The 24,702-nt window shown below is 38.6% G+C and overlaps 2 protein-coding genes across 2 annotated transcripts; one reads left to right on the forward strand and one right to left on the reverse strand.

The window, feature by feature from the left end:
• Positions 1–444: 444 nt before the first annotated feature.
• CCT5 (chaperonin containing TCP1 subunit 5) lies at positions 445–8,020 on the reverse strand. The gene is made up of 11 exons (XM_082754647.1): positions 7,841–8,020; positions 7,432–7,492; positions 7,180–7,344; positions 6,484–6,682; positions 5,177–5,369; positions 4,303–4,452; positions 3,847–3,966; positions 3,223–3,408; positions 2,075–2,212; positions 1,686–1,866; positions 445–730 (listed from the first exon to the last, which is right to left on the reverse strand). Exons 1-11 carry the CDS (start codon positions 7,943–7,945, stop codon positions 603–605), a joined length of 1,626 nt encoding a protein of 541 aa, XP_082610773.1. The 5' UTR covers positions 7,946–8,020; the 3' UTR covers positions 445–602.
• Positions 7,976–24,299, forward strand: ATPSCKMT (ATP synthase c subunit lysine N-methyltransferase). The gene is made up of 5 exons (XM_082754648.1): positions 7,976–8,331; positions 8,675–8,958; positions 11,519–11,656; positions 12,686–12,736; positions 16,366–24,299. Exons 2-5 carry the CDS (start codon positions 8,677–8,679, stop codon positions 16,561–16,563), a joined length of 669 nt encoding a protein of 222 aa, XP_082610774.1. The 5' UTR covers positions 7,976–8,331; positions 8,675–8,676; the 3' UTR covers positions 16,564–24,299.
• Positions 24,300–24,702: the final 403 nt, after the last annotated feature.

The following is a 24,702-nucleotide window of genomic DNA, read 5'->3' on the forward strand; positions in this document are numbered from 1 at the left end:
TACATGCCACTGTTCAAATGGCTCTAACACTGTAATTACTCAATGGCTGTCAAAACCCAGGAATGCAACAAGCACAGGTTGCCTTGATATAAGAAAACCTCATACTCAGTACCACAAGTGAGAACTGGAAGCATGTAATCCGAATATTTTTCATTGCCAAATTTAAAATTCATACTTGAGATATTTAAGAATTACCAGAGGCTACAATAATTTTCTGCTTACTTCACTGAAGAGGGACAGAAGACCTCTTAAAATGAAAATCTGCAGACTTAGCTCACAGGCAGATAAAGGAATTAGCTGCAGGAGCAATGGAAAAAGGACCTACAAAATTCTGTTAATGCATTATCCATGCTTTTTTTTTTCCTTCCCCATACATTCAAGAAGTTTTCCCTAAGAACATTCACACCCCTCTAAGAAAAAATGCAATGAGGCTTCCAAAACTAGTACTGAAACCATCAGTGCTAAATTGTGTTTTATTTCCAACAATTAGCCATTACAGTATCTGAAACAGTGTCCAAAATAAATAGCTGAAGATGAAGCATCAGAGTACTACCGTCTTCGCTACTGCTGTGGCCCCCTTAATGTTTCTTGCTTTTCAACCTTTACTCTTCAGATTCTCCAGGCCTACGGATATCATCAATCTTCAAAATCATTCTAACGACCTGAGTCGCCAGAGAAATCTGTTGTTTCTTACCAATCAAGGTTTCTATAACATGTTGCTGTTTCATATCTGTAAAAGACATGTGAAAGAATTAGATGGCTTCCTCAAACCTGAATGTAATGTTTAACCCAGACAGTTATTTACTATATAATTTTAAAGATACTAAATTACTCTTGCCCACCATAGTTAATGAATACTTTGCATAAACTATAGCTTTAAGTCTGGGTTCTTCCCAAAGACCATAGAACATTAAGATCAAACTCTTTTCCCCAATTAAGCCTTCCTCAATCATAACTTCACCTTCCTGTACTTCTATATACAAATATTAGAAGCATCCTAGGGGCAGAATGACCACTGAAAGCTGACGTGCCATAATGCAGAGACATCTAATCAAGGAAGGGCTATGCATTACACAAACACAAGGCTTTATGCTGTGTTCCAAAATGTACTGCCTTTTTTTTTTTCCTGAAAGGAACATGAAAATAAGAATTTGAACAGTGTAAATTCAGATGAAAACGTATTTTCATACACTGATTTTGTAGCCTTCACTTGCTTGTTATAGGTCTATACATGTGCATGTAGCAGTGTGAACAAGACTACCTAAAGACATTTCCAACCTTTTGCTTTCTTCTTCGCAAGCTGTTTCTCAAAACAACTGTTGGTTGGTAGGACTGCACTGTAAAATGGATCACTAAAAATACAGTACTAAGAACACATCCCATTTTTGCCTCTTAGTGAATAGTTTTTATTCCTGTCCCACCAGGTCAGCAGGATCTACAACTAATCTTGTCACTTTTGGTTCAAGCAGTTACGCGTTTTCTTCCTATCAGACATCATGTGTCTCTCCCACTCCCATTTATCAGGACAAGGGAAAAAAGTTCATAATTGAAGTGACAGACATCTTAAAAAAAAAAAAAAAAAATTAAAAGAAAAAAGGGGCTGGGGGACAAAATATAACCTTTTTCATTTTTTGAGGAAGAAAACCCTGTTATGCTTCTCTCCTTCTCCCCATTACACATCTTACCATTTGTTCCTTTCTGCAAGCAATCAATGCCGAGAGCAGGATTATTTTCTTTCACTTGTCTAGCCCGTACTTCAGTCATAGTGTGTATTGGATTCATTCCACTGTTCTCCGACAGGGCCATGGGGATTACCTCCAGGGCATCTGCAAAAGCTCTCATGGCATACTGTTCCAAAGATGGGCACTAGGAAAAAACACAAAAAGGCACTTGCAACAACTTTACAAAGAGGGGAAGCAAAACTTTAACGCTGGTTATCAGAGAATGTCAGGAAGTTCTGTAATATGCATTTTTCTGGAAGCTCTTTGAAGCTTTTTGGAAACTCTTAAAATGGTCTTAATCCTTTTTTTCTCCATGGGAAATTAAAGAGAGTTGTAGAATGTTTCTTCCTTACCTTATCTGCTGCTTCACTGACTGCCAAGGCACAAGAAATTTCAGCAGCACCACCACCATACACAATACGATTATCACGGACAAGATTCCGGATCACACATAATGCATCATGAAGAGATCGCTTTGCTTCTTCAATGATCTGGAATTAGAACATGGCACATACTTTACAGCACACAACTGACTGATATGAAGATGAATTTCCGAGTATAGAAACAAAAACTGCACATGAACTAGAGGATCTCTTCACTGCTCTACTGCTGCTATACTATACTACTTCAGAAGTGTTGGCTTCCTAGTAGCAGAGAAGGAATGAAAAATACATACCAAGACAAAAGCCACAAATGTAAATGCCAACATTATTTTCAGACTGCAATTTGTGTCAACTCCAACAGATGTAGAAGGATTTAACAAGCTATGCTAACCTTTCAGGAAGCATTTTTGTTTTCTGAAAGAACTCTTTAGACTGGCACTTAAAATTCTTTTTTTCCCATTTTTCACCCAAAGTAGAATTTGACCTATACTAAATGTAATTCCACACTAACAGTTCAGTCAGTGACGAGATTAAGTAGAGAAGCATTAAAAATGGTCTCATTCTGTTCTTTTAAACTGTTATAAATTAGAAATGACATACAGAAGCACAGAAAACCTGATCTCGCAAAAATACTAATATATCTTTACTCATAAAAATGACCTTTCCATGAGAAAAAAAAAAAGCACCCACAAATAAAATTATTTCTCTATTTACAAACAATATGGTCTAATAGTGAGAAACATAACATTTTCATTCAAAAACATGGGATATGAATTTAACGTGACTTAGCAGTCACTGTTGCCTATAGCCCCACTTCCCCCAAATTCTTCCACAGTGCAGAGTAAAATTTAGATAAAAATAATTGAAGAGTTAACGTGCTCTTAATATGAAAAAAACTACACATTCAACAACTGAGGCATCAAACATTAGTAACGAACTGCTGTGATCCAACCTGGTAGGCAGCTAAACAGCACACAGCCACTTGCTAACTGCAAGTGAGCATCAGTGCATTATCACCATTATTCTCATCCTCAATCCGAGCACAGCATCACACCAGCTACTAGGACAAAGATCAATTCTATCCCAGCCAAAACGAGGACATAAACTAAGCACCTTACCATTTTATTTCCTCCTCTAATGAAAATGGTCACAGCTCTAGAATTCTGACACTGTTCAATGACGAGCATCCTGTCCTTTGTTGTTCCAAAGGAGATCTCTCGGACGATACCAGCAAACCCCAGCTTCTCTGGTGTGAGTTCACAGAAGCGAGGAACAATGCGCCCTCCAGTTGCAATGGCAATTAACTAAAATTAAACAACCATCAATTATTTTGAGAAGACTTTTCCATAGTGCTTAAATAGCATAAGCTAATAGAAACGAATCTATCAAATGCCTCCAAAGTTACATTCTCATTGCTTCAGTCAAAGGGCAGATTTCAGGCAATGCCTTGTTTCTACAAACACTAAGACTGAAAGGAGAAGCAATTCCAGCCACATAAAATCTGCAACAGGCAATACTCACGGACACCAATAATAGACTGTAACCCCAATAATCCTCGTTTCTTCCCCTAGATCTTCCCAGTGATTTTGCTCCAATATTTACCAATATCACACCTCATTATGCAGTTCTACCTAAAAAGCCCACACTTAATTGGTACAGCACTACACAACAAGCTGGTTGTATAATATGGCTGTATAACAGGAGGACTGGTGCGAATCCTGGTTTCTGAAGATTTTACTTACTTCTATTTCAGGTCCACCAACCCAACGAACAGCAGGCAGCTCGTTCTGGAGCAGCAAGTGGTTTGCCTCATCATCAAAACCCCACTGGCAAATAGCAAGGTTTGCACCAGTGTCTTTTATCTGAAATCAACACACAACAATCTACAGATCAGCACTAAACCAGAAAGGAAGACAAGTTTCTTAACAGTTTTAATTGCACTTTTCTCAAAACAGAACTCTCTGAAGAAGGCATGTATCTGTGTAAGTGGCACATATAGAATTGAAAGTACATTTCAAACTAGAGTGTTATCTATTACTTCCATAAACTTAACTTTCACTCACAGCCTTACAATTCCTTGTATGCTGCCTCTTATCTGGATTAGTAGCTCATTTGCAGGAATAAATCAATGCATTATGCTGTTTTGTGCAAAGGCTATGAAAAATTACAAAACAGAGAGGTAACGTTGAACACTCCACCTGCTTCACCATTTCTTCAAACTTCTCCTTCTCGTATTTCTGCAGTGCCTTGTAATCTTCCACAGATGTGACATCAAGCTTATGCTTGGTTTTGGGCTTAGGTGGTTCAAATGGACAAGTAAGGATTGCAATTTTAGCATCTTTGAGCTCCTGTACATTAACATAAAATAAAATAAAATGAAAAGGTTGCATTTTAATCACAGTAACACCTCTTTCTTGTATTTGCACAATGTACAGACGTTGTTAAAAAGGTAGAGACAGAAAGAACCTTGAAGATCACTTGACTCTTTCTGAAGTTTTAACTAACAGCCACACACTTCTATCAAAAATTGAACTAATTCAAAAGAAATTCCACAGCTTCTAGACACCGTTTAAGCACTCAATCTTTACCAGTTATTTTAAGTATTAAATTATTAAAAAAAAAAAACAACAAAAAACTCCTACCTACTGTTACCATTGAAAATACTACTTCTATGGTGTTCCAAACAGGACAACACTCCAACTCAGAGTGTAACAGTACAAGTTTTGTGATACTGAGTTGCATTAAAAATCAGTACACTGACATTTGGTTCTCAATTCTAACACAGTTCTTCGCATTACTCTCTACCAATGACTTGCACTTTATGCTTGTTCTCACTTAGTTGTGCAGTAATCATCTCCCCAATCATTTCTCAAGATTCTTGTGACTTCTAAGTTGGTCCTATCCAACAAAGAATTTAACATTCCTCTTCCCTTCCTCTGTTGATACATGAGTGAAGCAACAAGCCAAACCACAGCGGTGTTTAAATGCTTCAATGCTAGAACAGCATTTTTGGTCTATTTCTATGCAGAATCATTTAAACTGTTACAGATGACAACCAGAGTGTTCGCTTACTTTAGGCATCTGCGGATGACTGAAATCTTTATCCACAATCACTCCTTTAACCAGCTGCGTATCTTCCAGTCTACCTCCCACTTTGCCTTGCACTTTGATCAGCTCAAAATCAACATCTTTACGTTCCATATCTGCTACTGTCAGTACAGCATTCACGGCAATTTCTGCCATTTGTCTGTGACAGCGGTTAACACTAAATAAAAGAGAATACAAGGAAGATGTGTTACATGTATACAGTTCAGAAGAAAGAAATTGACTCTGTCAATATGAAACATAATATATGTGTGTATATATATGTATGTGCAGATACATACATATATACATATTAGTATTACTAATAGCTTGTTTGCTGTATGAAGAGAGGGTGTCCTGCTCACTGGTTCACCTGAACATGCCAAACATGACAGAAACCAGAACACATGTCTTCATGAACACAGTTGCAAGACGCAGATTTGAAGAAAGCAAGGAGAACTAACTACTCAAAATACTCTAGTCCCAGAAACCAACGTTAAGACAGGTCTGCATAGGAAGCTCTTACAATGTGTCAAAAGATACTGCAATCATAAACTGCACTTTGCAAAAACAGGCCCACAGGAATTAAAAATGAGAGACACCCCTCTCTGTACTTTTCTGTTTTAACTCTCTCTCATGCGTTTCCTATAATTTTAGGTATTAACTCCACAATATCTTAGAAAGCTAGTGCCCAAAGAGGGACAGACAAAAACTGTCCCAAGAAATAAAACTGGGAAATGACACTGATGCTCATTTACTCCATACTATATAGCAAATAAACGTTACAGTACAAATGGAAAGCTCACTTTTACACCCAAGATCTTAATTTAGATTTGTGTATTTTTAATAAAAATGCACTTATAGAACCAGTAGCTACCACTACATGTCTTTTTGGGTAAAAAAAAAAAAAAAAAAAAAAAAAAAAAAAAAAAAAAAAAAGAGAGAGAACTAACAGGTAGCTACTTTTACAAAGTTTGCACTTGCTATGATGCACAAACACAGAATAAAATAGGTAGAACGAAATTGATTTTGCAGCTGTTTAACTTCATGGAGTTGCCCCTTTAGAGAACAAGGGTTTCACAGTTTCTTATCCAGAGATAAGAGTCCATTGAGAAAGCAGCCAAAATCAAAGAAACATTAAAGAGCAGCAACTCTAGTAATAACTTAATAATTCATCAAAGCATCAAGGATTTCTCCTTTCAACTTAAGTGGAAAATATAAGTATTTGTAAATTTTCATGTACGTATGGAAAATATAAACATTTGTCAATATTCTCGAAGGTTTTGTGAACTTACACTTTAGAGCCTAGTGTTGTCTTGGCTGTCTGGATCAGAGGCTCTGTGTTCTGTGGGTCAACTGGAAAGCTGTCGCTGATTTTGTCGAGATGCTCAATAGCAATGCGAGCTGCCTGCTCGTAACCATCTGCTATTCTGATGGGGTGAATACCACGGTCCAGCAACTGCTCAGCCTGTTCCAACAGTGCTCCAGCCAAAACTGTAAAACAAAATTTTTAAATAATGTTCACTCTCCCACAGATGGAGGCATCCTGTATTATACATTATCAAAAGCTTAAGAAGTATACCTTTGGATTTATTCTGCAGTATCAGTTTGAGGTTTATTAGGTAATAATATTGGTAATAATAATGCCATCAATGCCCTACTTACTGAGAAAGAAGACTGCATTGAGACTGTAAAAGCACAGGAGACAGTAAGATCATTATGGAAGAAAATTATGCAAAGAGTTCTGAAAGTACAAAGAGGCCTTCCAACACTAACTTCAAATGCTGCCATACTTTAAGAGAGACACAAAAGCATCTTTTGGATTAAAAAACCTCCTAACAGATGAACTAAAAAGAATAGTGATGCAATAAATACTCTAAAAACATGCTTCAGAAAAGCCTCTGTCACTCCATAAGTGATTTCTTAAAATAGTTTAAGAAACTTGGCTTTAAAACTAGAAATCCCAAACTAAATGTAAAATCTTTTCTTACCAACGACTCCTGTAGTTCCATCCCCAATCTCATCATCTTGAGATTTAGACAGCTCCACCATGAGCTTGGCAATCTGGTGGTCCACATCCATCATATTCAGGATGGTAGCGCCATCGTTGGTTACTGTCACCTCACCATCTTTGTCCACCATCATTTTATCCAAGCCTGAAAAAGACAGAATGTGAGGACAAACCTAGACACCCCTGAAAAAAAAACAATTAGTAAGTAGAAATAATTAAAGTGATTTATTACCGTTGGGCCCGAGGGATGTTTTCAGGGTATTTGCCACAGCCTTTGCTGCCATTATGTGAGACTATAAAAGAATGGAAAAGTTAAATCAGTATTTTGCGTCCACAAATAGCAGTATTAAGATAAGAAATATAAAGAAAAACTATTCTATTGTGGTAGTTAAGTATTGCAAATGTTGTATTTTAAGTAGCAACAGAGAACTATGACTGGAAAAAGACCTACATAAGCACATGGCTTTTAGGCTAGGTATTTCACGAGCCTTTTTGTCACACGTGGAGGCAAGGCTTATAGAACAACTCACTCGCACGTTTAAGGCTCACAGAGGAAAACTGAGCGCACGGCTCCCCCCGGCCGCGTGTGGCGGCCATCCCCGGCAGGGCCCCGCCGCCGCCTGCCGGCCCCCCCCGCTCACCTTGAGCGCCTCCAGCCCCATGAGGCGCGTCTTGCGCTCCTGGTCCTTGAGGATGAGGAAGGGCCGCCCATACTCATCAAACGCCAGCGTCCCCATGGCCGACATGGCTGCGGCGGCTCCCAACGGCCCCCAACCGCTCCCAACGGCCACCCGAGCACGAGCCGCGCCCGCCCTGCACGCCGCGCCGTGACGCCACGCGCTCGCCCGCCGGCGGCACCGCGCCTGCGCAAAGGGCCGCCCCGCGACATATTTCGCGGGGGGAACTTATGTGGCGCCCGCGGCGGAGCTTTCTGGAAGCGGCCGGGGACTCCGGGCGCTGCGCGGCGCTCGCGGCCCCGTCCACTAGCGCGGCGCGGGGGGGGTGGGGAATGCGATTAGGCGCAATTCGGGCGCCAGGCGGGCCGCAGCGAGGTGACGGGAAGAGAATAAGGAAGGGCAGCCCCGCTGCCGAAGGGAGCCGTGCGGATCTTCTCTTCAGCGTGTGCAGAAAGGTGCTCGCTCTCCTCCCTTATCTCCCCCGCCATAGAGGGGTGGTAGGGTCCTCCTCCATAAATAAGGCCGCCGGCGGGGGGGATCCCTCATTGTGGGGTGTGGGGCGGGGGGCCAGGGGAGAGGGGCAATGTGTCTTTTCTTCTTTTTCTTCATGAGCAATAAACCTAGTACCTCAGCCGCTTATATGCAATAATTTGATTTTTTATTTAACATTTTTTTAAGACCTAGGAATCAGCTGAAGTGTTTAAGCACCCCCCTTGTGTTACACGTGTCACATCATGATGTTTTGCCTGTTAATCCCTCAGTTAGTGAAGCCATCCCCCTGTTAATCTTTGTCCACAGGCATGGTGTCCAAAGCACTGGTGGCCGAGAGCCCCGCTCCACTCGCACAAGGAAGCCCTGAGGAGCCCTCCAGAAGAAGGCAGTGGGGGCTGCTGGCCACGGGCGCAGTTGGCGGGGTGCTGGTGGCCCTGTACGCCGTGGTCACCCCCTTCCTGGCGCCAGCCCTCAGGAAGGTGTGCCTGCCCTTCGTCCCCGCCACCTCAGCGCAGATCCAGAATGTCCTGAAAATGTTGCAGGGCAGAAGCGGCTCTCTAGCTGACATTGGCAGTGGGGATGGCCGCGTTGTAAGTTACAGACGTCTTCTTCCTTCTCTACCTCAGCAAAGCAGCAAATACTCCACTCCTGGCCTCTGCTTTGTCATATTTACAAATGTTTTCCTTCACACACATTGTATTTTACCAAGCTTTATGCAAAGCCTGAGAATGGTTTACGTTTAGTTTAGGTGAACAATCGATAGTTTTGTTCCAGCCTTACTCTCAGCTTGACAAAGTAGCATCCCAAATCATAACCTCATCTCGTTGCTTGGGAGGCATTGCACTGCGTTCACATAAAAAGATGTAATTAAAGTATTGGCACTGTGTTTTCCCGGAGAGCTGTATTCCACATAGGTTTATAGCTGCAGCATGTGAGGCTGTGAGCTTAAATAACCCTCTGCTTTTGGAGCTGCAGCTCTGTGATTACTGCATAAAAGTGACAGAAGAACAAAAAGATGAGAAAGGAATGATGGATTACAAAAATAAATATCATGGTATCATTAAAACTGTAGTCTTAATGCCATTGTACACTGCTGGCTGCCCCATTTCAACATGAATATGGTAAACCAGAGCCACTGCAAAGCTGAATGGTAGGAAACAACTGTGGAAAGGCTGCTCTGCTCTCAGCAGACTTTCAGTACAGAAGCTAGTTCAAGGCTTTTTCTGTATGGAAATTAGGATATAGGACAGGCAATTTTACTGGCTTCAAATGTTTTTAGTATTGTAACACCCATTTTTCAGTGTCAGTTTCTGGTCTTTATCATTATGTGGCAAAGTTAGGATTCATCCAACCCACTGCAAAATTATTTTAAGATTGAGCTCAACAGCTTGCTGTGGAGTTTTGGGGCAGAAATAGATGCAAAAAGAAGTTAGGGAAGTCTGGGGGGAAATTTTTGGGTAACCAAAGTGATGCTGTGCTTTCAGGGCATTGCCCAGACCTTCCATTTGTCAAAAGTGGTGGTGAGGGAGAGCGCTGCAGAGAATAGTATTTTTTTTTTTTTTTTGTAGTTGTGGTGTTTTGGGTACTATTTTTAAAGCACCTGCATAACAGGATGGTGCATTAAGTGGGTTGTTGATGGAAACAAGGAAGATCTTTCTTGAATACTGCTTTTGTCCATATTTCATGTGAATGATTTGACCATCTGTCCATGCTGCAGTTGTATTTGGACATCCAAATTGTGAACGAATTGCACCTAAGTAAGACCTAGGGAAAAGTACATAGGTACAAGAGAACTGCAGTTTCTGATGTCCTCTCTACTCAGCATTCTGGCTTTTGACCCTTATCCGAGACACCTAATTTGACTAGCTACTGCGTATTTTATTCCAATTCCATATATATCTACATATGTAGGCACCTATATATATACATATATATAAATATACATGTGTATATATGCACATTAGTGCCTAAATGGAGACTGAAGGCTGCTTGGAGAGCCAGGTGCCCCAAATTGGATGCTCAGTGTTGCCTTAATGCATCTGTATTGAAAAAAGTTGAGCTTCTGTTCATGTTTGTAAATATTTAGCACTTACATGGTGTATTCTGTGAACAAATATGAACATATTTTATTTTCAAGCATGGTGAAAATGTCAGATTCTTTTACTATATTTGAAAATTTGGTGTGTGTGATGCAAGTGGCGTTATTTTAATACTGTGCAGCATATTGTGTGATACTGCTGTTTGAGATGTTGTATTAAAAAATTTGTACTTCTTCCTGATTCTACCTTGCCTGCAATTCATAGCTGATAAGGCTTTTCCTGATTAAAGCTTGGCAGTAACCTTTTAAATTATGGCTCAGTCCTAGATTTTAATATTTCTAAAAATTAGTGTGCTGTTTTGGTTTGAAGTTTCCTCAAAAAAAAAAAAAAAAAAAAAAAAGCTTTGATTTAGTTAGAAGACATTTGCTATACAGCGTAATGATTCTGAATATTAAGGTCTGATTTGAGGGAGTATACTTGATACATTTTGTTAACTGAGTTACCTTTTGCCTTTTCAAAATTATGTGTGAAGTTTAACATTAGGTAAAAGATACACTTTGAGGTTTGCTCTGTGATTTTTTTTTTTTCTTTAATTTTTATTTTTATGGATGTCAACAGATTGGTTTCACAGACTTTCCATTGATAGGTCATTTTGGCTTTGATGCAGAGATCTTTCAAGTGCCTTACCCTTCACTGCTTCTCAACTAGGTTGCATGCTCTAATTCTGAGTGTATCTGCTTATGTGTTTTACTGTCTCCAGGGTCAGTTTTGGTACTCTTGAATTCTAAGATAGTGCCATGAATATGTTAAATTAAACTTTTATGTGAGCTGTAGACATAGTACAAGCTTACAGCTTTGTCCTGTGAATGTTTAAGTGGTTAATTTTGTTTGTGTGAATATCAATTTCAACAGAACTAATCATAATAGCAAAATATAATCTGAATTTTTGTTTGCTATACTACCATTCTCTTAGGAATTAAAATCTGATTACTTCTAAATGTACGTTCCTTTGACGTGTAAATAAAATTCTGTCCTTTCTCCTGTTTGGATGAATATACCTTTTAGCACTCTCTCTCTGTTTTTAAGTGAAGATTTCTTCTCTTCCTTGTAGGTGATAGCAGCTGCCAAAATGGGATTCAAAGCTGTTGGTTATGAGTTAAATCCCTGGCTAGTCTGGTACTCCAGATACCGTGCCTGGAGAGATGGGGTACATCACAACACCAAATTCTATATCTCAGACTTGTGGAAGGTAGGTGCTGGAGTACCTAAGAATGAATGGGAGATTTCCATAGTTCAGAGATACTTTCTTGGAAGAATTGTATTTGTCTGGCCACAAGATGCTGTATTGGGCTTTGAGAAGAGTGCTTACAGCATAGAAACAAGGCTCACTGCATGTGTACAATGCTCTGCTGGTTTTGTGCTGTAGTGACTTGCTGTGCTTTTCCAGTACAGATTTTCTGAGCATACTACATCGTACTTTTGCCAGCTGAATGATGTGGGCTACTGTAATGTCAGGCTTCGCTGAGAGCTACTTCTGTGGAGTTGGTAACAAGACTCTTGTTACCTAATGTGCAAGAACTCTGTCTTGTGGTATTGCATTAGATGTGTGTTCTTCTGTAGCTGTGCAGTATGTTACCTGATTTTTAGTGTTGCTTCAAGCTGTTTTTTATAACGTGCATTCATTTGAATGAAAATTGCATCTTTAATGAGACTTACTTTTTGCTATACTTATGTTTGTCTCCCCCCAGCTATTCCCATCAGTCTTTTTTCTTTAAGTAGCATTTTGTAAAGAGTAAAGTAGATACAAGGAATCGGTAAAAAGTGTAAATATACTCTTTTTTTCTCTTTATTCAGAAGAGGTGTGTTGGAAAACTGGGCACTGTCTAGAAGAACCCAGCCATTGCAATGGGAAGCTCCAATAACTAACATTTAACAAGATGGGGCAAACTTAAAACATATCTTATGTTAACATATATAGGAGTTGTGGGAAAACATAACAGTGAATAAAATCATACAGTGTTTTCTAAATTGATTTTCTTCGTGCTCCTGAAATTGGAGCCATATCCTTGACCAGGCAGTAGTTTTCTGCTACTTAGCAGAATAAACTTGTCTGTATGTGGAAGTTTGTGTGATGAATACTTGATATTGGATCTCCTTTCTTATTTTTGGTCTAAATCCCTGTTCAAAGGAGTGTATTTAGAAGGTTCAGGAGAGAATGGTGAGAACTTCTCCAATTAGAGTGCTCATTTCTTTAAGGCTCTTTTTTTTTTTTTTTCAGGTTTCTTTTTCCCATTATACAAATGTTGTTATTTTTGGGGTACCTCAAATGGTAAGTTTTATTATTTTTGCACAGTTATTTTAATATCAAGGTACTCATCTGCAAAATAAATCAACTTACAAAATGTCAAAGGTAGTACTAATAATATTTAGGTATTTCATCGTTGGTTATTAATGTCCATGATAAAACCTGGTAAAACGTGTGATGGTGTGCAGACTGGAGCTCTAAAAGCATTCCTGGATGGCGGTGGTGGTAGCATTGTATTTACCATCAATTAGTGAAGTTCAGAATCAAAATGAAAACTGATGTATTTAAGTTGCCTTGAGAAGGTGATAGATCAATTCTTGAAAATTTCAGGTTTTCATACTGGGAAAAAAAAGGTATGTTTGCAGGGAGAGGAGGGAGTAAGAAACTGGCTACAGCTGCTTTTCTGTGAACTTGTCAGTGGAAGTTACTGAACTTTTGTTAGATTATCTAAAAATGGGATGACCTCAAATTAGGCTAGTAGCTAGTATTCTGAAATAATTCCTTGCTCATTTTAGACTGTGAGGGTTTTAGGAAGAAAGACAAATACTTCAAGTGTAATTGCTAGAGAACAAGTGTACAAATTTCTTTGCTTTTTAGGAGGGCCTTGTAGCTTATGTTCATCGTGTCCCATGGGTTCTTCAAAATTGCTGTAGATATTACTGCATAGAGACTATTTTGGTATATTAGATAAATTCAGTCAGGACTTTGACTTTGACTTTCAGCTTTATCTAGTTTTTCTTTTTTACTACAGAAGAGAAAAATTACATTTTCTATATTTATCATTAGAAACTTCTATATATGTTGAATGCATATGGAGAAGTGAAATGGAAATATATAAATGCTTCCGTACTGCTGCTTTTTTATTTTTTTGTGCTAGGGCAGATGTGGGATGAAGTGGAGTGAAGAGCTTTACGTGATGCTATGCTGTGCAATATGCATTGGTGTGGTAGTAACAGGAAGACATAAGAAGCATAATGATGTTTCCTTACTCTCTGATTTTTCCTTTAGCAGCATGGGAATTAAAATACCTACTTCAGATTCACGTTGTAACTCGTGGTGAGAACTGAAGTGAAAATGCGTTTTTTTCCTACTTTTCTGGTGGCGTATTAGCGAGAGCTGTTGCAGTGCTCGTGCTGCAGATGTTCCCAGGTTTGAATGCTGCGTGTTCTCTGGCCTGAATTCCAGGAGGGGGCAGTATAAAGATTTGAATCTGCAGTCACAAAGTCTGCAGTTGCACCAAGAGCACAAGTGCAAGTGAAGAAAGATATTTCAGTAAACTAAACAAATGCCATAGGAGAATGTGAGCGTGATTAGTTGAAATACTGGCTGAATTTTAAAATTAGCTAATTTACCCCATTTTTATACTACTGTGATAGAAAGAGTACCCTTTAGTCTCAGAATAACTTCAGTAAATTCAGCAAATATTAGTCTTAATTCTTCCAATAAAATACTGTCATAAATGTAACAGACCCAAACATAGGAACTACAGTGTGTCCTGAGAATTAATTTGCTCATAATGTTCTTTAAATTTACTTTCTCTGTTGTGAATGCTTAGTCTCCTGAATGACTAAATTGATTTTCTAGAAACTCTTAATGCATTTTCTCTCTCTCTTTTTTTTTTTTTTTTGACTGAGGGCAGTAAATGTCTTTAGCTTTTATAGTAATAGTGGTCTGGTTTGATGTTGTCACACTGTGCTTTTATTTCACATCCAAGATTAGCTAACAGAACTGGGATGTATTGATCTTTAGTGAAGACTCTGAGACCTCTGTTCTTGCAAGCATCTGGGGGAAGATGTGTTTATCAATGAGTCATTGCAGAGAGACTTTTACTTGCTCAGGGTGGGATGACAGAATTTTTACCAGGTGTTCATGTTCACAACTGCAGTTGAATTTTAACTAAATATGTCCTGTACAAAAGTTTTTTACTAAGCTATTTATCTATATAGATGTAACAAATAAAATCTGAATGATATAAAATACAGTATGGTTATAACGCTTAATGTTACTGAGAGATTTAGCTTAAAACTACTTTGAGTTTGGTTCAAGAATGCAATTGCTTTTGGCTGAGCTGTTAATGAAATCTTCTAATTTGAGACATGAGATACCACTGTTTTTCATAATTACTCAGTAAAGATTAGGCTAGGACCATGTTTGTGGACTGTATTAATTGCTATAACAACCTAGTCCTGTCTCTTCTGGTGTATTAGTTCAGTTTGAGATATGAAATTGGGCTTATTTTTCTCATTTATTTAAGCAAAAATGTTTAAAAGCATTTGCTGTATGGAATAAATCAGAGCACAGAATACTTAAAGGCATTCATAGATCTAATATACCCATGAGTAACCTCTGAACAATTTTCCTAAAATATCCCATTGTAAGCTTAAATTTAGCTATAGTGGGATGGAGCGTCAAAGGTAGGCCCTGCGTGTATGTGAGAGTTGAAGTTAGCTTTAGCCTTTGAAAACGTTTTTGAAAGCCAGTCTTGTTTTCTAATGTGTTCTGTATTTTTTGGTTTGAAATTTTTGTTTATCTTGTGTCCTTCCTGACTTAAATTGAACTGTATTTGTAGATAATTACTATCCTTTCAACCTTTTAATAGTTAAATGCTCTGCCACAATATCAAAGTAAAAATATTTTAATTTTGGAGCTCGCTGCTATAATTACTCGCTGAGATAGATATCATTTGTCAGAAGGAATTCCAAATGGATGTGCAGTGATCTACTTAAGCATAACACCCGATTTTTTGCAAAGGACAGAAATGGATAGATCTATGCAGCGTCCTCCCAGCCCCCAATATAACAGCAATCTGGGGGTTGGAAAGAAAATAGATGTGTTAATTCATTTCTCACTTAATCCATAGAGGCATTTTTGGCATACTTATGGGAGATAAAGTACCTGGGCAGAGTGTTGCTCAGTTCTGGAGGGGCAATGATATTTCCTGTAGCAAAAATTGAGCTGATACAAAAGCCAATGGAGGAAAGTTGTACGGAGCAGGTCTTCAACCAAGGCAAGCTGCAGGGTGGTATGTGCTGTTTCACATAGTGCTGTGCAGGGACTTAGGTGTTCGTTTTTGTTAATAGTCTGGAGCCAACAAAGCACAGTTTCAGTGCTGTGTACCACACCAATACTTTGCCATACAGTGAGAGCAGAATGCTTGCTTTGGTCTGCTGACCAGACATGGGGTTTTGAGCCTCCCAAGATATATCTTGGCGTTAGACTGGAAATCATGAAAAGCATCGGCCTTTGAGTATCACGCAACTTGAGGTGTTATAAATTGTGTAATTTTCGGATGCTAAACTCTAATTGTCTGCAGGGAAGAATCTCACTGAAGAAAATAATGAATTAGAAAATGCAAAGTCTTGCCTTAATGTGGTTGTGTGTGTGTATATGTTTTTGTTTTTTAAACTAAAGGTTCATCTACTGTAATTTAATTTTAAAGACTTAGTTACAGTTGCAGTGATCTCACTGGTCAGGGCAAATAACCATTTTCTAGTTCTAGATACTCTTTGTCAATGCATCAAACCAGAACGTATCAGGAATACTTCCTATTTTTTTCAAATATTCCTCAAACCTTGGACTTGTCTTTGACACTTAGATTAGAGAATGTTTCTGTTTTGTACTGTTCCTGAAAGTTTTTTGTTGCTGCCTCACAGATGCCACAGTTGGAGAAGAAGCTCAAAGAAGAGCTTGAATCTAATGCCAGAATCATCGCCTGTCGTTTTCCTTTCCCTTGCTGGATCCCAGATCATACTACAGGAGAAGGAATAGACACCGTTTGGGCCTATGATTTGAAGTGCCCTAGAGGAAGCGAAAGTAAAAGTTTAGAAACAACACCAGCAACAGAATCTTAAATATCTAATGTACGAATGTACTGAATTTTTCAGCTTTGACTTCACCAGTTGGAAGATGAGATTAACATGAAATGGAGACCAGGATTTTGAGGTGTATATTCTCTAAAATAACTGAAGTACATTGGTTATCTGAAAACACAGAAAGGACTTGGTTAAAGGACTTGGTGTGTTTAGTAAAAAGTATTGGAAAGTGTTACAGAATCAGAAAACTTTAGTATAGAAAACAGGATAAAACAGGGTTCAGTACTGTTATGGGAAGCATGTGTGAGTTCAAATGCTCAAATTGGCTAGCCTAAAACCAGAGGTCATTCGGTCCAAGCCCCCTGCTCAGGCAGGGCCACCTGAAGCCAGTTGCCCAGGTCTGTGTCAGACAGCTTCTGAGTATCTCCAAGGAGAAAGCCTTTGCTGCACAGTGACTATGTAAGTTTGTCAGACCTCTGCACAAGTGCTGTCTGGAGATCTAAGCTTGAACAAGTTAGGGAGTTGCCACCTGACTGCTAGGCGGTTGTTACCATACCTAAAATTAGCTCAGGCCAAGAGAAGCAGAGAAATGCTGCTCTTGGGTCAACACAAACCCTGTGACATTTCATTAGCAGTTACAAAAACATGTTTCTTGAGTTTAAGGTATCTGACTTGAAGAGAAGCTGGTTGTTATTTGGGATGTGTAGCTACAGGTATACTTGTCCTCAAGCTTTTTTGTGTGTGTGTGTGGGAGGGGAGGAGGAAGGAGAATGTGAAATAAAATTCTCACTGAGGAGATGAAATGACGCAGTAGATTTTTTTTTCTCCTTATACTGTATACAAAACAGGAGAAGAAAGGGGCAGATGTATCCTCAGGAGTCTGCGAAAGGAGAGATTATTTCAGCCTCACATATGGCAAGGCACAGCTGTGAGCACTGGGGCTGTATGTCCTGAAGAACACTGATTACTAGTAAACCATCTTTTACAGCATTTCACTGCCGTGTAGCATAGTGGGTCTTGTAAAACTACGCTAAACTCTTTCCACCACGATCTAAGAGCTATAAATACTACACAATGATAGGACTGAACTACAGTGGCTTATCTGAATGTCTGCACTTACTTTAATATCCCAAGGCCATACAGCTGGAATCTGGGACAAAGGAAGTCTGAAAATATTTCCACCAAAAAGATGGTACAAAGGGGATGTTGGGTAACTAAGCCAAGAGTCCTTCCCTGAATGTTTATAAAGGAGAAGAGGCAAAAGATTTTAGTAAATTGTGACTCATCTGCCATGCAGTGCTTTCGGCCAAGTTTCTACTGCTTGCTTTCACCAATGGTCACTAAAGTTAGTTTGCAAGGAATGAAGTAGATATTTGTTTTCCTTTTTGTTTGGCTATATATTTGTCTATTGCATTATCAGTTATTTGTCTTTTAAAAAGTAAATCTGAATTTCTGAATTCTACATGTAAAGACTTTGGAGCGGGCTTCTTAGTCACCACCTATGGCTCCAGAAATACCTGTTAAGGAGGGTGAGATAAGGAATTAATGACTTGATGGCCTGAGCTTTAGGAACTAAAGTACACTAAGTACACTAAGTACAGTTCTCAAGGCAAAGAGAAATTTATGATGGCTCTTAAAGTGAAGCAGAGGGCTGTTTCTTACTCTGGACATTTACCTTTTGTTAAGTGTCTCTGCTGAAGTATACAGTGGTCCATAGTTTTTTTTTATTCCTTATTACATAGAGGAATGCAGTGCATTTCCTGCTTCTGTGGCTGAAGTGTAAAGCAGAAAGCAAGCTCCTCTGCTTTACACAGGAGGATTGGGAAAGCGCTTTTTGTCATGTCATCCTCAATTTTCATGATCACTCGTGTTGGTATTTAATCAAGTAAACTATCAGAGGAGCACAACTGTGGCTTCAGTTATCACTGTATAGATTATTATGTTGATACATTTCCAATTGCTCAGGTGATTATGATTTCATTGATGTGCTGCTTCGAAGTACACATTTGTTACTTATGGAAACCAAGAAAGCCATAGAGAACTGGCTTAATTAAATTACAGCACAAGTCTGAAGCCACAAGAAGGAAACCCCCAAGCTACACTGCTGTTCAATATCGAAGTAATTCAGATACGCAGGAAAAAAACAAAACAACAGTAGTTTATCTTTGTTTACATCTTCTAGTAGAACGACTTGACTTTTGGGAGCCACTTGTTTCATCCTTTCCTCGTGCTGCCAGATCTTAGCAAAAAAGCTGCTACATTTCTGAAAGAGTAATGCTTTCCAGAAATCCTGTAGAATTTGATCTGTTTGAAAACAAAATGGATTGGAGTTCTTTTGGACTCGGACTTTCAAATTATTTTTTATTTATTCTTTGAGGCACGTCGTGTCCCCACGGGCTTCGTAGTGCAAGATCAGTCGCACCAATGCTCCTATTACATAATCTTGTAGTTTTCTATTTGACACGAATTGACTTTCTAGAGAGAAGGACAGTGGTATGGTTTCAAGAGAGCCATCGTATATGCAGGTCGCTCAGTATGTACTACACAGTTAGTGTAACTACATAAGTCTCAGCTAAGCTTGCCCAGAATTGTTTGTGAAATGTGCACATATTTTATGAGCTTTGGGCATTTCTGTGTTAGTAGGTGTATTGAAGTTCTTGATTTACCCTCTGGAGTCTGATTATATGCTGTCATATAATCTAACACTACTCCAAGGAAGCTAAGCCTCTGTCTCTGTGCTGCTGTTTGTTTGTGACTCATGAGCTGTAGACAGGTAGGAAAATAAGGAATCAAATTTAAAATACACTACCACATTCCACAAGGCCGCTTGAATGAGTATGGTTGGTGTGAAAACACTTCGAGAGCTCAGGCTTAGGGAAAGCCTTTAATGAAGGACACATCTCATAAGGTGATAGAGATCTCCCAAATTCTGTTTTTTTTTTTTTTTTTTTTTTTTTTTTTGTTTGTTTGTTTGTTTGTTTGCTTATTTTGTTTTGTTTTTGTGTTAACATAGACTTTTCTCATGCATGTAAGCTTTAACAAATATTGCCACCACAATACCATTCTGAGATCCAAGAAGGAAGTAAGCAGAGGCAGCATCTTGTTCATCTTCTATGTTTTGAAGTATGGGGAGAAAAGAAGGGTGCCTCACAGCCCATGTATGGCAGTCTGAACTATTTCAAAAGCACTTTGACAGACTCGCATCTTAGCTGTGTGCATTTCTCAGTGGATGGGTGCATCTTTAGTAAGAACAGGGTGTGATGAAATTGAGTTAGAAATGAGTTAGCTGGATACCACGGTGCTTGAATGAACACTAACTCTTCACAGATCACCTCAGGCTTCTCTAGATTGTTTTTATGTTGGTTTGCAAATACTGAAGCATTGTTCAAGTGGTCCGTACCACGAATCCTTTGGGTTCACGATCAAAGAGAGCAGCCTAACATCAGATTTAATGACAAGAAATTCTGATTGGAGGTTTTTTTTTTTCCTTTACTCGTCCAAAATTAGCATATCTCCAGTTTTGTAAAGTAACCACAATTTGTTTTTTTGAAGTAACATGTTTCTGCCAGAATAGTTCTTGAAATCTTGATTAGAAAATGTGGCCTCTGTGTTTAACAGTTAAAAATCACCCCAAGTGTGAAAGCTGCAAAATAAGTATTTTCAGTATTTTTCTTCCTATGATAATCTTTCTACTCATCCTTGTGTGCTTTACCAAGGAAGGCTTTTACATGGTTAGTTAACAGTGTTTTCTGCATTCTGTTTTTCTGCTATCTTCCTCTTATTTCAGCGTTTGTTTTTATTTTTCATACCGTCTTTAACAGTTTTGACTATTTGTCTTCATAAATTCATCAGGGCTTCCCATTTCCTTTCATTTTCTGTAAACTGGTTGCCTTTTTCCAGCAAACCTTGCAGAAATACTAAATATATTGCAGGAATGTCCTCTTTCTCTGAAACATTTTTTAACGTGTATTTAACTAACCCACTTGATTTATTTAGCTGCCTGTATGCTGACATAGCATGATTTTTGTTTCCAGTAAATGAAAGAAAAACACATCCATCCATATGGTATTAGACTGAAAAACAGCCTAGGTCTACAATGGTTCTGGACATTTAGTAGTTTTAAGTACTTAATTGGGCATTTTTATTATATTTCATCACTTGGGAAATGAATACAGGCTTTTTATCCATTCAGTAGTTCTTTTCACTTGGGTTATTTGTTCAGGTGGGATTTTTGCTGATTTCTTTTTCTTAGCGTAATGTTGGGTTTTCTATTAGAGGCTTTGGCTGAAATGTTGAACTGGTGTTTTTGCTGTGAATTGCTGCGTAGTCCTTGAAAAATGACTGTAATACAATCCAGTGAACTGCTAGGATTGGTTTTAAAAAAAAATATAAATAAAAAAGTAAAAACTGCTTACCAGTAAATGTGAAGGGATACTTCTGCGCTTACTGTATGTTGATGTTTTTTTTTTTTTTTTTTTTTTTTTTAGATGAAGTAAGTTTTGGAAGTCCCATGTAAAGCCTGTGGGATGAGGTTTTGAGGTCATCAGAGGTCTTTGCAAGGTCAGAAGCAGTAAATTAATGGCTTTCAACCTGAGGTCTGTGGGCTGCTTCTGGGGAGTCCAGATGTAATTTAATAGGCAGGTCTACTGTCAGTAGGTTTGTATTTGATACTGTAGTCTTGTCTTTCCATTGGAAAATTTTATTGTGTCTTAAACAAACATCCGAGAGTTACTGAACTAAAAAGTACTGGTTTAGGTATGACATTATGGGCCAATGGGAATGAGTTTATCAAAGGAATGGATTTTTCTTGTCTTTCTCTTGTCCCTTGCATTGGGCTGCTGAGCCTTGAACCTTTGCATTATACCAATGTATGAATCTCTGCCTCTTCTTGTAAGCACACAACTTCGTATCTCCCTGTGAGGGCAGGTGCATTCTCATCAATTCTAGCTTTGAAAATGGAAATGTGAGGAGAGCACAAGGAATGAAAAACAAAAACACTTGAGCATGAAGTGTAAGTTCTGGGAGAGAAATGTGTGGTGTGGGGTATAATCAAAATGCAAGGGGCCTTCCCTGTCACCATTCCTCTAGCCAACTAAAATTTTATGTCTTTTTTTTTTTTTTTTTGTCCCCTGGCACTACATAGCTCTTTTTGTAAGTGTACCTTTTCTTTCCCATGTTTTTTCCCCAAGCTTTTCAGAGTGCACACACAATTAGAAATAATTTATATGTACAAATGTGCCATTCTTTAAATTGTCTACAGGGCTCCTCATCTGTGTTCCTGTATATTTCATTGCTTCTTCCTTTTCTTCTGCACATGTAGAAGCCAGATTTATACTCTGACTACCTGCATGCTTAATTCATAACTGTTTACCAATCAAACACCAATTAAGGTTATTTGCAAACACAGATCTCACACTGAAGCAATTTTACAAAGATTCTGAGCATGAACAGAACAAGTAACGTTCATGATGCGTGAATACCAATGCTATTTATGATGGGGATGGTAGGATCTCGTGTTGAAATACAAATAAACCCAACCGCTTCCAAGTGAGGACATTACCAACTCAAAAGGAAACTGCATTTATCACCCTGAGAAGCTGAAGAAATAGTTTCTAATATGAACACAGTTGCTGGCTTCAGCAGCTGGCTCACCATGAGTTAAGTATAGCGTAGGTCAGATCCATATTGATTTAACAAATGGTTTAAGTTTCTTAGAAGTGCTCCCTCTTTTCTTGTAAGCCTCCTGGACAAACCGTCTAAATCAGGTTGTTTGCTCATTCTAATAAAAATCCTGATCAAACAGCACACTTCTGAGGTTTATTTGTCTGCTGCATGAAAATTAGATAGTCTCGAGCACTCTTCCAGGAAACAGGAGACTTGGATACTGGATCTTTAATGAGGATTTGTCTGATCTTATACATCCTGTAGCAAGTCTTGTGTAGTTCCCATGTGCTCTTCCCCTGCATTACATAATGAAGGACACTCCAGCTGCTGCTCCCTGTGCCTCGTGGTGATGGGAATCCCACTGACCCTGCCTGTAGGGTTCCTGCCTGCCATGGTGCCTCTGGGCCCTTTGGCAGGGTGCTGGGATGGGAGTGGGCAGGGGATTATTTGGGCTGTCCCCATTGCCATTCTGTGCTCCTCTGTGGGTGTGCGGGTGAGCTTTTGCCACATAACCTAACATAACCTAAGTTTTGGTCCTTACAGCACAATTTCTATCATAAAAATATCACAATATATTGACATAATGAAAATGTAAGTATAATCACTGATACTCTGGCAATAGACAAAGCCAAAGGTTACTGAATGGAAATTTCTAGGTTGGAGAAAGAGACACAAGTGCCTTCTCCCTTTGGTAAGCATGCATTGTTCCTATTAACTGTGAGGGAAATTGTTTGCATTTAAAAAGATCAAAAAGAAAAATAAGGTAGTTGGAAAGCATTGCATTCACCCCTGCTGTAAAACGTGATGCTAACACAGCAGTATTCAATTTCAAACTGCTACTGAATAGTAAATTTCACAACGCTTTGTAGGGTTGGCTGGTATTGCCTTCACCCTATACAACTGCAAAAACTGAAGCAAAGAGCTGAATTGTTCAGGACCATGGTGAAGACTTCTAAGTCTGCAATGGCATGTCTGCATCTCCACATCTTCAGCTAAAATAACTCTTTTTTTGGCTGAATGGTTGCAGTACCTGTGCATTTTGACAACTGATGTAGCCAGAGATACAAAGGTTGGATGATCACACCTGCCATTTGGTGCTGCCTTCTTACTGATGACCATAAGACATGGCACCTGCAGTGGTTGTGTCTGTCATGTTCCTGATTTTGATTTTACATTCCTCAATGTTACGTTTTTTTATATCCTTTGCTACATCAAATAGCTCTTATGATTTGATGTCTCTTGGTTACTACCTTTTAACTGCATTTGGATCCTTCTGTTACTGTTTATAGATGCAACTTCATAATAAAACTTCTAATTTATTTTTTTAAGTGTATGACTTGACCAAGATGTAATACATAATGTATATTGTCTCAAATAACTTATGAGATTCAGTCTGGTTCTTCTGTATATTGATCATTGCCATTTTTTATGACAGAAAAGTTCAAACCACCATTGTTAACTATGCTGTATTGCAGACAATTTGTATTTATTGTGACCTTCTTATTGTATTGTTTTACTTACCTTATTTATTTATTTTAGCCTTTGTGAATTGTCTGTGTGTTAATGCCTTGTTGACATGTCACTAAATCAGCATAAGTAAGATTTTTCTCTTCAGAAACTCATTGGATTGACCCATCATGGTCTGCATTTGTAAACTCACATGTTCTCATTTCAAACTCTTATTTTTTGTTTGTAATTATTCATAGATAAAAATGAGATGAACTCAAAGAACTGTTTTTCTTAGGCCTCAATGACTTTCTTTTATCAAAATGTCACGTAAAACAGAATTAAAAACTTTTCTGTTCACAAGAATTGGCTGCAGCTCTTGCTGTTATAACTCACTGTCTTTGGAAGCCCAAGCTCATTTCACCCTGAGATTACCAGTGGTTTAAAGTACAGCTACTGTCTTGATCTTTTATTTCAGAACCTATTTGACAGTGATAAGCTTAACCAACTCAAACCCAGCAATGTTATGTGCTCTATTTGTTTGGAAAACAGACTGCTGAAATTTCTGGTGTCTTCCTAGGCTAGTTGCTTTGGCCAACTTTTCTAAAGTAAGAGTCAAAACTTGACGTTTATCCTCTCTAAACACGAACAACCCCAAGACAAAATACTGCTTTCTCTACCATATACAGGAAAATCCACATTGAATGATGCATGAACAAATACACTACTTTCACCATGGTAATCAAAGCTCTTTATCTACCAGTTAAGTAAATATAATTAAAGGTTATTAGTCCAGCAGCAAAACAGTAAACACCATTGCTGGTTTCTGTCTCTTATCACCAAATCACGAAAAGCAATCACGAAATCAGACCAGTCTTGCAAAATCAAAAAACAGCTCAGAATGAGTATACACAAAAGGCTGCTTGAGACAGTTTTATGCACAGCAACTGTTTTCTGCAACCTAAATTATTGAAAGATCAGTGACAGCCCTTCCCCAGCCCCCAAATGGAAAGACTTTTCCCTGCACCACCTTATGCAGAAGGCTACTTTGCTCCAACATGTTGATAC

This window comes from Aythya marila (assembly GCF_965140915.1).
Source record: "Aythya marila genome assembly, chromosome: 2".
In the NCBI taxonomy this organism is placed as follows: Eukaryota; Metazoa; Chordata; class Aves; order Anseriformes; family Anatidae; genus Aythya; species Aythya marila.